This window comes from Vigna radiata, unplaced genomic scaffold, assembly GCF_000741045.1.
Source record: "Vigna radiata var. radiata cultivar VC1973A unplaced genomic scaffold, Vradiata_ver6 scaffold_246, whole genome shotgun sequence".
In the NCBI taxonomy this organism is placed as follows: Eukaryota; Viridiplantae; Streptophyta; class Magnoliopsida; order Fabales; family Fabaceae; genus Vigna; species Vigna radiata.
Genome location: NW_014541805.1, coordinates 444,971 through 457,000, shown reverse-complemented (window position 1 = coordinate 457,000; position 12,030 = coordinate 444,971). Strand labels below are relative to the sequence as shown.

Sequence of the window (12,030 nt, the reverse complement as noted above, 5' to 3'; positions counted from 1 at the left end):
AAGACTAACTGATGACAAAAATAAATTTTAATTTTAGATCAAAATTAAGTAACTAAAAATATATTTAATTTTTAGTTTATTTTAATTTATTTTAGTTTGTAACATAATTTCGAGCATGACATGAAACGTAGTATAACATGAAAGAGCCACGTGCGATGCCACGTAAAGTTTCGGAACCACGCGTGAAGCTGCATGGTTCGAACGTTGTCAAAGTGCCATGTACCAGTTCCTTCATCATCTACCTATCTATATAACTAAAACCATATCTCAAAGATTCAACACATCAATCTCAAAAAATGTCGACCAACGACGGCCACCCACAAGTTCTAGACGGCGAGCCAACTCAAACAGGCACCTACCTCCGTGACACTGCCACATCTGTTATCCAAAACTTCGACCCCATAAACAAAATCCACCAACATCTTTGCGCGTGAGCAAATCAATTTAATATTCCTTTTCTTTTCTTTCATTACATTTTTAGTCTTTTGGGTACTGCCATCACTGTTACGTGCACATTTCAGATTTTCTATTTTGCTTATGAATTGACGTGACTTGACTGCATTTCTGTCTCCTCAACAATACCTGATGAGACATTGTCATGTCATGACAGAACAGCAGGTGAAGTAACAAAGGTGCTTAATACGGTGTTATGTTATGTGAAAATGCAGGTTTCACTTTTACTCTCATGACATGACCCGACAAGTGGAGGCACACCACTATTGCGCGCACAAGAACGAGGAGATGAGGCAGTGTCTGATATACGACAGCCCCGAGAAGAAAGCGAGGCTTATAGGGCTTGAGTACATCATCTCAGAAAACCTATACTTGACACTGCCAGACGAGGAGAAGCCTCTCTGGCACTCTCACTTGTACGAGGTCAAGAGTGGTCTCCTCTTCATGCCTAAGATTCCTGCTCCCATTCAGCGCCGAGACATGGAGACAGTCTGCAAGACTTACGGCAAAGTTTTCCATTTCTGGCAAGTGGACAAGGGTCACTCCCTCCCATTTGGGATACCTCAGCTCATGATGGCTTTCACTAGAGATGGCCAGATCTATGATCACCTAGTCAAAAGTATATGCATATGTTCGTTTACTTTGTAATTCTTGGTATAGGCCTTCCTGTGTCTTCTCATGGCTTCTATTTACGATTGTAGGTTGTGCAGAGCGGATGGGGATAGACTATGATGAAGAAAGAAAAGGAAGGGAATATATAACAGGGCCAGAACATGGAATTCATCCATTGGCCAATGGAGGAGGTAAGGGTCTTGAGACTCGCCTCAGGGAGGTCGACCTCAACGCCGATTCTACTCCGCCGTCAGCCACCAGGGTCTCTGTTGTCTGAAAAAATCCTGTGTTTTCTAAACATGTTATCCTTAGATATACAAGGACACCCTTTCTGAACTCTATTATAAACATAATGTAATATGTTTTAATGTCATATCATAATAAAATGTTTTATCTATATGTTTCATGTAACTGATTCTCTGTCGTCTATAACATGTATGAAATATGTTCGGATTTTGATGATATGTATTTTTATACATATTTGTCTCTGGGTGAGCCTTCAATTGTTCATATTTGTATTCATAACGTTCTCCCTCCTTTATTCAATGGGAAATTTTCAATTTATATTCACTCTTTTTATTTCTATTCAATGTAAAACTTTGAAGTTATATGATGAACAGAAATGTGTTGAAGCAAATGTACGAGGAGTATTTTATCAATCAATTCTTGAACATTTTTCGAATACGTTGAGGAAGGAGGATATATATCAGATTTATTATAAATACCACAATAGCGTGTCTTAAATTTGTGAGATGTAACTGTACAAAATAACTGAATGTGTGAAGAAAGAGCTCAGTGGATCAGATTCAGGGGACACGCTCCAACACTCGTTGTAATGCCTTCTTGATACCTTCCTGGTCGAGAGACGTAGTCAAATGTATCTCCTGCACCTGCATCACATGAGAAAAGCATATGTCACATTTTGTATACATTATAAATATAGGTAATATATTCGAATTATGTCAGGAAAAATAAGTGAAGATAGAGACACAATATATTAGAATACTTTGAGCTAAATTTATTATATTTTAACATTTCCTTAAAAGCGTGAAAACAGATAGTCAGAATTAATTAAGTTTTAAATATCTCAGTTTTAATTGAATCTATTAAAAATATTTTGTTGATTTTTCTATTCATGGGACGGCCTAGTCATTATTTCTGTCTACTCTTCCAACTTGTTGGTCCACAGAGAAAAGAAGTGAGTTCATCAACAATTTGGAAGAGATGGGAGAGGAAAGAAACTAGTTTATCAATAAGTTAGAGACATGAAGACAAGAGTAAAGGTTATGTCATCCGCTTGATGGCAAAAAATCAAACAACAGAGTACTTACAGGAAATTAAAAAAATATTTTGAAAACTAAATAAAAAATATTTTTAATAAAAATTTAATTAAAAATATTCAAATTTATGAGGTGGTAACATGTACAGTGGCTTGGAGACATAAAAATATCTATGATTTAATCTTTTGTTATAGTAAAATAGAATAATAGTTCCATTTTTCTGCATTTCTTTTAAGAAAAATAAATTCATAAAAAATGGGATTATGGGATATGGTTGTTGCAACTTATTTGTTAATAAGAATCAGTGTTTTATTTTTTCTTCATGTTAGATCCAAACACTTACCATCAAACTAAAACACTGTTACCATCAACCTAAAAGATTGTAGTTAATATTTCTATTTAAGAGAATAGAATGCTAGACTAAAAGTTATAGCTAATAGTAAATATTGAACTACCTAGTACCCTCACATGACAATTGATGCAACCCACAATACTTCATGAGATCAATTGATATCTTCCTAAATTGAACACTCAGTTGACAGCGGTGGTTGTAAATTGATCAATAACTGTACCATGAATTGCTTCTCATATTACCAAGTGAGTCCCTCCAATATTATCAGAGAATCTAATTCAATCATCTCGTACTTAAAGGCCAAAATTGTATGTTTCTTTGACATCTAAGCACCTGTTTTGTAGTTTTGAGGAGCATTTCACTTGCATAGGGACAAAATTCCTACAAAATTTAGGTTACTTGGTCCTCAAGTAAGAGTAGGTGACTTGCTCCTCACTTATAAGGTCAGAGACTATTATAAATTTATTTATTCATCAAACAAAAATAGCATTAAACCTATTGCAAAATGTGTGTTGCACATTCCTTTAACTCTGTTTCATTTTTAAAAATATAAGGTGGCAATTGAGATTGAAAGTGTTATGCATTAAAGAAAGGAAAATACCTGTCTTCCAGCACGAGCAAGTAGAGTAAACCTTTGGTTCGTGGGAGGTGCCTAGGATTCAAAAATTGGAAGAAACGAAAACCATGACCAAAATAAACAAGTAAACAAATTGGCATCTTCCATTACTTGAGAAAGAATTTTGAATGAAAACTCACATTAGAAAGCCACAGTTGCAAGTCTTGCGAGACCACTCGTTTTTCAAACCCTTGACGGCTGATTCTTACATCATATATACTGTGACAGAATGTCGTCACACCATAGAAAAAGTCATAATGCATTCATTCTAACTCGTTTTTTGAAAAGTCATATAATTGATACTGCCATTTAAGTAAAAGTATTAACAAAATGAAGGGCACGAAATACACGATTTGGATACAAGGATGAATGTCACTTTTAAAATTAAAATATAAAATGCAGTTTTGGCGGAAAATACGTGGTAATAAGCATTTATGAACAAAATGATAAATGGCATGCTGCAAATGTTTATTTTTAATGTAATAATCCAGTCACTAATCTTCCAGTGATTCTATGCACAAAACCTTCAAGCAGTAATATAATTACTCAAAACTCGCAATAAAATTAAAAAGAGTCACATTCTTTCTTCTTTTTTCACACTCCAAAATCAAAGAGTTAATAATTTACCAAGTATTCTATATTTAAATGTTTGTATCCTCCAAATTCCATCCTCCTACATTGGTCAAGAACACTAGTAATAACCATTTGTATTCTCTTTCACCCCTACAAAGTTTTTCTAGTCAAAGTTGTGCTTCACAGTGTGCGTGTATTTTCAAGAGCATGTGGGACAAGAATTGCCCTCTTTTTCGTTCTACGCTCATGATCGTTTCTGGATGAATTTCAATTGCTGAGACTCTGACTCTGATTGCCAATATTTCAAGTAGTTAAAATTTTCAAATAGTTTGCAAACATACCCATCTTCCTGTTGTAGCTCTTCAAGTATTGTTTCAAGCCCTGGAAGAGGTTCAATACTATCACCCTCACCACCGCTCAGAGAATCAAGATCAGCTGAACCATCCTGAAATATAGAAATTATTGATCAAAACATTTCCTTCCGCCTGCACATGAATGTATAGTTCATGATTATACATGTTTGATCTTATGTTAAAACCAATTGGCTTGAAGCGAAGTTGTCCCACAAATGTATAAAACACATTTCATTAATTGAGGCAGGCAATGTTAGATTTCTCAACACCCCACTTCATAGTTGTTTGCCACACCAGGCGAGCTTACGTTAATTATTCTAGAACTATATAAACTCTGATATCGTGTAAAGCATGTTAAAGCCAATTGGATTAAGCAAAGTTGCTCAACATATATATAAGCTGCATCCCAAGAATTAAGGAGACCAGGTGAGAGTTCCCTACACTACAAACCTGAGGTATTACTTTGTCCAGAGTTTCTAGAAGTGGATCTTCTTCTAGCTGTTTAATTGATAAAGTGAGCCTTGATTTTACACTGCAAGAACTTAGATAAGTCAAAAAATGATTTCCATGAACGCAGACGAAAAGTATCAATATAGAAAAATAACAATGTTTGATCTAAAATTCATTCATGTGGTTCATCAAGTTTTTATAGTGTTAATCCATGACATGGTATACAAGCCTCTATAACTATGAGGTTCATAGTTCAATCCTTGTTGTACTCTTGGTTGTAGACAAGGCAGTGTATTTTTTACATTTTTCATGCTTCAAGTCCTAAGAGCTCAATGCTAATGCTTGAAGGGACATATTAGATATAAAACGACATGTGCATTCATCCAATGGCTTAAATTTTTTACATAGTTTGTTCACAACCAAAGCAAATAGCTTCACTGCACTTAAATCCTATGATTTCGAAGCATGGATTTAGTCAACCAACAAGAATATCAATGAAGTTTTTACACAATGGTTAATTTGGTTCCTAAGTTTAAATAAATAAATAAAAATTTCTAAAGGTAGTTTTCTTCTTTCGAATTCATCATTTATTTTAAGTAAATTCTTGTACGCCATTATTAATATACAATTTATTCTTTGTATGAAGAGATTATATTTCATTTTAATGGCAACATAAAAGAATTATAAATGTGAAAAATAATTATTTTTAGTTTACTAAAATTCAACAACTAACATAAAAATTGTCATACACACTTTCGAAGAACAAATTGATTACTCTGCTTACAAATTTCCTTTAAAAATCATAACCATTGGGAATCTCACCCATCAATACCGACAACTTTGACCCTCACTTGATCACCTACTTTTAAGATATCTCTGACATCCTGAACTAGATCCCATGACACCTCTGAGATGTGTATTAGTCCAGTAAGGTGATAAAGACCTGCATCATTCTGTGATGTCACTAGTAACTTGTCCATGATAAAGTGAAAAAGAAAACTGTAGACATATGAGCTATGCACGGTAGTTACCGTCAGGGAACCGCAAATGAACAAAAGCACCGTAATCCTCAACATAACCAACTTTTCCTTCAAAAATGTCCCCTACATTGATCTGTTTTGAAAATTTGGACCACGCACCTTCCTTTTCAGAGAATATCAATCTTTTGTTATCCTCATCCGCTAGAATTACCTAAAATTGGAAGAAACTGCGATTATTTATAAATTTTAAACAGTCCTTCATATAAACATAGCTAACATTTTGAAGAAAAGGACTACTATAAACAAATTAAGAGTACAGCCAAAGATTGTGATGTTAAACTGATGCAGGAAGCACTAAATAAATACTTCCGTGTGCAAACATCTAAGAATTTGTTATTTTTCAAGGTCCAGTTAGTTCTTGAAAAGTTGAAATAGCTCAGAACTAAACATTGTATTAGATTAGCAGCAAAAAATTGCAACAGTTTTCAAGATTCAAGGGATAATGGTTTTTCTAGCCAGCAGCTTCGGGACTAAATATTGTGTTAGATTAGCAGAATAAAAAGTTATAACATATAGTACTCATTATTTAAATTATTAAATATACCTTTGCCGATATGACTGAACCAACTAAGCCTCTTGCAATTTCTTGGATAGGTTTCTCTGGTTCTACACAAAAGAATCAATCCTAAAATAAATCAGCAATTTCAACTCCATATGCTATTATCAATACGAAGCACCTAAAATAAATCCAAACAGATTATTAAATGGCTTGCTTAGACAGGCAAACATGGCCAAACACTATACAACAAGCCATAGGAAACCAGATAATTTTTATTTGTATACTATTATGGATTATGGGTACCAAAGGATGGTAAAAGGGCAGCCATGAACGTCAATGACTTTAAGATATGATCATTAACTAGTGTTTGACAAACACGAAGATGCTGAAGGGAAAATGTAAGCAATTTTCGACAATATAACAACTTTTATGATATTACAAGAAACCTGTTTTATTTACATATGAAACTACAGTTTCTAAAGTGGCTTCTTCTGTGGGATGGGGGAGGATGAGCTCTTCAGCATAAAAACAGAGAGAGAGAGAGCGCAAAATGAGAGCGTTAAGAACCAACTTTTAACCCTTCAACTCCGCCTTAGATTTTGGAAAAAGGAAAAGAAGAATAATGTAAGAAACATTGACGATGAACATGTGGATGGATGAATACCTTTACAAGTATGCACTGGACTCAATTCGGGGAATGGTAGAAACCCCAGAATAGAATAAAACCGAACCCGCAGGCCTCCAGAATTATAACCTTCAACCCTACCGTTATAAATGAGCCCACTATCTTTATATGCCTTTGCAGCCTTCCAATCTGATGATCTCTACTTCATTGCAGAAATCAAGTATCAGAACAAAACATACATTGATAGAAATTAGCATCAATCCAAAGCTTAACCATTTAAATAGAGCATGGTGCAGCAATAATCGATTGAAGTTTATATTCCCTTTAAATAATGGCTTTTGGGTATAACAAGATAAAGAAAGATCTTGTGTTGCATTTATATCTATAATATGCAAGAAGTAATAAATTGGTTATATGATAAAACTAAAAATAAAAATTGCGTAAATGATATGAATAAGAATGACAGACCCGAGCAAGACGAGCGTCATCCTGTGGGTCTGGAGGAGTAGGGCGTTGAAGAAGTCCACTTTCAAGATTTTGGTCAATTTGGGTGTTGCCAGAAGCAGAGATTAAGAGTTTATGAGTGTGGTAGTGATGGTGCTGCCATTGCCACGGTGTCTTCACAGTAAACTTATGGGAGAAATTGAGGAAAGGAGAAAGGTGTGATTGCGATTGTGAAGCTGAGAGGAAGGAGATGGAAGTGTAGGAAGCGAACGTTGCAGTTGCAGAGAAAATGGGCATTATTGTTTGTTGTTTTCTTCTTTGACATAAACTCAAAGAAGTTCAGGTCTCACTGAAACTGAAAGAAAGAAGATTGAATTGGTAAATGGATGGATAAAATATAAGGCACGGATAGATAGATTGGAACAACCTAATGGATATGTTCCAAGTGTCGCTTCTTGCACCGCTAATCTCGTATGCTACCCCTCCTACCTCGTAAGTAGTAACTTGTGGTCGTGGCATGAACACGCAGAATTGTGTTTTCTTTTCTTTATGACTGACATATTCTTTAAAAAAGCATAATATTTGATAATTCTTAACTAAGAGTGAACAAGTATTAATAAAACCTATTTCCATTATTTTCTTTCAATTAGTTTACACGATCTCATCTTTTATCAATTTATTTATTGATGGTTTAGTTAAATTTTTAATCTTTTATAAAAAATATTTTAAATTAATGTATGACAACATTTCTAATTTGACCAGAAATTAGACAATATTATAAAGGATTTCTTACAAAAATTTTAATTCTATTTATAGAGCAATTTTTACTTTTTACTTGAATGAGATCATGTGATGTTATTTCTATTTTATCTTTTTTAATCCGAGTCAGCTGATTGCCAAATAATATTACCGAAAACATTTATCCTATTTATTAAATTTTTCAGGCATTATCTTTATAGATATTATATATATATATATATATATATATATATATATATATATATATATATATATATATATATATATATTATATATTTTGGGGGAAAGAACATGGCCTTGCTAATCGAGAAATAGATACATGTAACATTATTATTTTTTGAAAATATGCTTACTCATATAAAGTTGAAGCTAAATATTTTTGTCTTCCTTGGATTTCCATGTCATGAGAAACCTTGTAGAAGAGATATTTGCAAGGGAAGACTTTGTAAACCATCTGCAACAACTGCTGGTAATGGCTATAGATGTTATTAGTTCAGTAACGATAACAACATCCTACAATCAATTTTTACAGAAGAAGCTGAAAGAAATTATCTACCTCGGTGGGAATTCAATCGAATTACATTTGGAATTTAGCATGGCATATCGTATATTAAGCTTTTGGAGTAACAGTACAAAATGAAAATATTTATAAGTTTCCGTTTATATCATTCTTCATGGAAAATTTCTAAGTTTTAAACTATATACAATTATATATTACAGTATAAAAGACATTGCATCAAGAGGAAGCAGATAAATTACATCTCATGCACGGCGTTTACTCAAACGCCATTGTTCCGATGCACCATGAAGTGGTTGTATACGTTCTTGACGCTTTCGCTTGCTCATCTTTGTGGGATCTGCAGCTTTGAAAAATCTTGGAGCCAATTCAACTAACCATTTAGGGTCTATGGCAGTGACCTCACGCATATATTCCTTCGTTGTCATCACAAGCTCGTGGTAGATGATCCAGTCTGGCTGTCTGTGGAACAAAGCTGAGCTTGGATGGATATATACAGACTGGTTCTCAACCAGGGTTCTGTAACCTTCCTGAGGGTCCTTTCTAGCAGCATGGAAAAAGAATCCTGCTGTGATAGCCTTCGTCACTTTGGTGAAGTTAATTCCAGCACTCGCAACATCTAATTTGTACCTGGATTATGAATATTCATACAGCTGATTTAGAATGCAATTTCATATATAATTAAAGGATTATACATGAGACTATGGTAAACATAATATCTAAAACCGAAAAACTCAAGCATTGAATACACAGCAAAAATAAATAAATACTGAAACCGAAGCAAATAAGAAGTATTTATAAGAATATCAAGATATCCTACCTATCCATGATAGTGAGCAGCTGTTTCCTGACATCCTGGACTCTTCTCAACGAACGAGATTGAACAAAGTTCTCAGAACACCACGGTCCTGAAAAGTTCTTAGCTTTCCAAGCCTCGTAAACAGCAAGTAGAGTAAGATGGTCACCCTCTGGCTGGAAAAACTTTGCCCTCTTCTGATCTGCTGGGCCTTGCTTTTCCCTTGGCCTGTAAAAAATATTTCCGGTTTGAATCATGGCAATTATGGTCAAAATCTCATCACTGCATCCAAGATCCACACTGGCAAGTAGCATCTTGGACAACGGTGGATCCAAAGGAAATTCTGCCATTTTCTTCCCCAGTTTGGTTAACAAGCCCTCTTCATCCAATGCTCCAAGACTGTAAAGCTGTTCCATAGCAGAAACAAGCGCCTGAGGGGAAGGCGAATCCATAAAATCAAAGGATAATAGATCGTTTATCCCCATAGATTTCATATTAAGAGTAGTTGTTGCAAGATTTATCCTTTGAATCTCCGGAACTGTAGTGGGAGACATCTCATTCCTGTATGCACTTTCAGTGTAGAGACGATAACACTTCCCAGGTCCCGTACGCCCTGCACGTCCTGCTCTTTGTTTGGCTGATGCTTGTGAAATTGGAGTTATTACCAAAGAGTCAAGACCTTGCTTAGGGTTATAAACATTCTGCTTAGCAAATCCTGGATCAATTACATAATATATCCCATCAATAGTCAAAGAAGCCTCAGCAATGTTAGTAGCCACAACCACTTTCCTTTTCCCAGGTGGAGCAGGTTCAAATATCCTGTACTGCATTTCACTAGGAAGAGCACTATAAACCGGTAAAATGACGAGCTCTGGAACATTCTTACCTAATTTCTTCATTTTCTCAACAAGAGTTTGGCAAGCAAAATCAATCTCTTCTTGACCAGTTAAGAAGAGAAGAATGTCTCCTTCAGGTTCATTCAAGTGGATCTGCAGAACAGTGCGTAAAGATGCATCTAAATAATCACTCTCAGGCTGTGTATCATAAAGTATGTCCACATGAAAAGTTCTACCAGGTATTGTAAAGATGTTACAGTTAAAGAAATACCCTGAAAACTTCTCGGCATCCAGAGTAGCAGACGTCACGATCAATCTTAACTCAGGCCTACGCTTCAGGAGCAGCTTCAGGAGTCCAAAAAGAACATCAGTATAAACAGTTCTTTCATGGGCCTCATCAAGCATAATAACAGAATACCGTGATAGAGTCTCATCCATTAACATTTCCCTAAGAAGCATACCATCTGTCATGTATTTGATGAGAGTATCCGGTCCAGTGCAATCCTCAAACCGAATGGCATAACCAACTTCCTCCCCCAATCGACAACCGAACTCTTCTGCAACCCGCTTTGCAACAGACACTGCAGCCGCCCTCCGTGGTTGAGTACATCCAATTTTCCCCTGTGTGGTGTACCCCGCTTCAGCAAGATACTGGGTAATCTGAGTAGTCTTCCCAGAACCAGTTTCTCCGATCACCACCAACACCTGATTATCATGCACAGCCTGAACCAATTCATTTTTCAATCTATAAATTGGCAAACTCTGCCTCTGTTCTGGAATAGAAAGCTTTGATTTTGGCCCAAATGAAATGGATTTTCCGCTGCTCCTCTTCCACTCCGGCATGTCAAATGCAGATAAACCAACACCCCTAAGCTCGTGAGCAAGGTGTCTTTCACCTTTCTCTGGCATAGGGTCTTCCCAAGCTCGATTGAGATCTTTTGGAATTGAATCAAATAGTGAACTGTGCTGCTGTTCTCGCACTTCTCTTCGTTCCTTAGCAAGTGCAGACTGAAGCGCCGCGCTGCGGAGCAGAGAACCTTCTGGATTCTTGAAAATCTTGAGAGGAGACATGTCCATTGAGTGTTTGGTTTGCCCCTGCAAGAATGCAGGTGCATCATCGTTCAACTCAATCTCGAAATCTTCATCATCATCATCTACTTGGCGTGGCAACCCATCTCCCTCCTCGTCCTTATATGTAGAACTCAAGTTTCCGGCGGCAGTGAACTGTTTTGCTTCCCCTTTTTCAGGAGAGGAGACTCTCTTGAGAGGTTTCAACGAAGAACTGCCACTGTCCTCTTGTTTGGCTTTGGACTCTGTCTTAACGGGTTCAAGAACTGCGCGAACAAGGGTGAAAAGCGTTCGGACAAGGTAATCAGGATAAAAGGCACCGTTGTCGTTGAGTACGGCGTTGAAGTGGTGAAGGTTGTCGGATGAACGAGCCAAATGGATGATGAACTCGGCGAGGACCTTGTCGGCGGCGCCGGTGTGGGACTCCAACTCGACGCAGACCTTGGAGAGAAGCGACAAGTATTGAAGCGTGTCGAATCCATCGTTCGCAGCCATCCTCAGAATTGAGATTAAGGTTTGTGTGTGGTGTGAGATGAGAGCGTAGGCCACAAGAAATTGACTATCCTAGGAGAACCGTTACCTCCACAATCTCGCGCTTTCTACACTATTTATATACAATTTGAATTTCAATAATTTAATATTCTTTTTTATGCTTCAATTTTCAAGAACACGTATTGTTTTCTTTTCAAAATAATAAACACCTTTTTTTTAAAATAATAATAATAATAATAAACAACGCGTTTTTTAGTAAGTAAAA

General features: G+C 36.1%; 3 protein-coding genes across 4 annotated transcripts; 1 reads left to right on the top strand and 2 right to left on the bottom strand.

The window, feature by feature from the left end:
* The first annotated feature begins 268 nt into the window (after positions 1 to 268).
* Positions 269 to 1,543, top strand: LOC106778296 (oil body-associated protein 1A). Its single transcript, XM_014666237.2, has 3 exons — positions 269 to 430; positions 669 to 1,072; positions 1,155 to 1,543. Exons 1-3 carry the CDS (start codon positions 297 to 299, stop codon positions 1,340 to 1,342), a joined length of 726 nt encoding a protein of 241 aa, XP_014521723.1. The 5' UTR covers positions 269 to 296; the 3' UTR covers positions 1,343 to 1,543.
* Positions 1,544 to 1,692: 149 nt separating this feature from the next.
* Positions 1,693 to 7,687, bottom strand: LOC106778295 (30S ribosomal protein S1). Its single transcript, XM_014666236.2, has 10 exons — positions 7,322 to 7,687; positions 6,893 to 7,052; positions 6,274 to 6,335; positions 5,721 to 5,880; positions 5,512 to 5,632; positions 4,690 to 4,771; positions 4,228 to 4,331; positions 3,454 to 3,532; positions 3,299 to 3,349; positions 1,693 to 1,955 (listed from the first exon to the last, which is right to left on the bottom strand). The coding sequence occupies exons 1-10, from the start codon at positions 7,592 to 7,594 to the stop codon at positions 1,872 to 1,874; spliced, it is 1,176 nt and encodes a 391-aa protein (XP_014521722.1). The 5' UTR covers positions 7,595 to 7,687; the 3' UTR covers positions 1,693 to 1,871.
* Positions 7,688 to 8,620: 933 nt separating this feature from the next.
* LOC106778272 (probable pre-mRNA-splicing factor ATP-dependent RNA helicase DEAH5) lies at positions 8,621 to 11,841 on the bottom strand. 2 transcript variants are annotated; one of them, XM_014666215.2, is made up of 3 exons: positions 10,256 to 11,841; positions 9,394 to 10,084; positions 8,621 to 9,203 (listed from the first exon to the last, which is right to left on the bottom strand). In XM_014666215.2, exons 1-3 carry the CDS (start codon positions 11,766 to 11,768, stop codon positions 8,819 to 8,821), a joined length of 2,589 nt encoding a protein of 862 aa, XP_014521701.1. In that variant the 5' UTR covers positions 11,769 to 11,841; the 3' UTR covers positions 8,621 to 8,818. The 2 variants fall into 2 exon arrangements, with proteins under 2 accessions (XP_014521701.1, XP_014521700.1); XM_014666214.2 differs by having other exon boundaries at positions 9,394 to 11,841.
* Between the last annotated feature and the right edge of the window lie 189 nt (positions 11,842 to 12,030).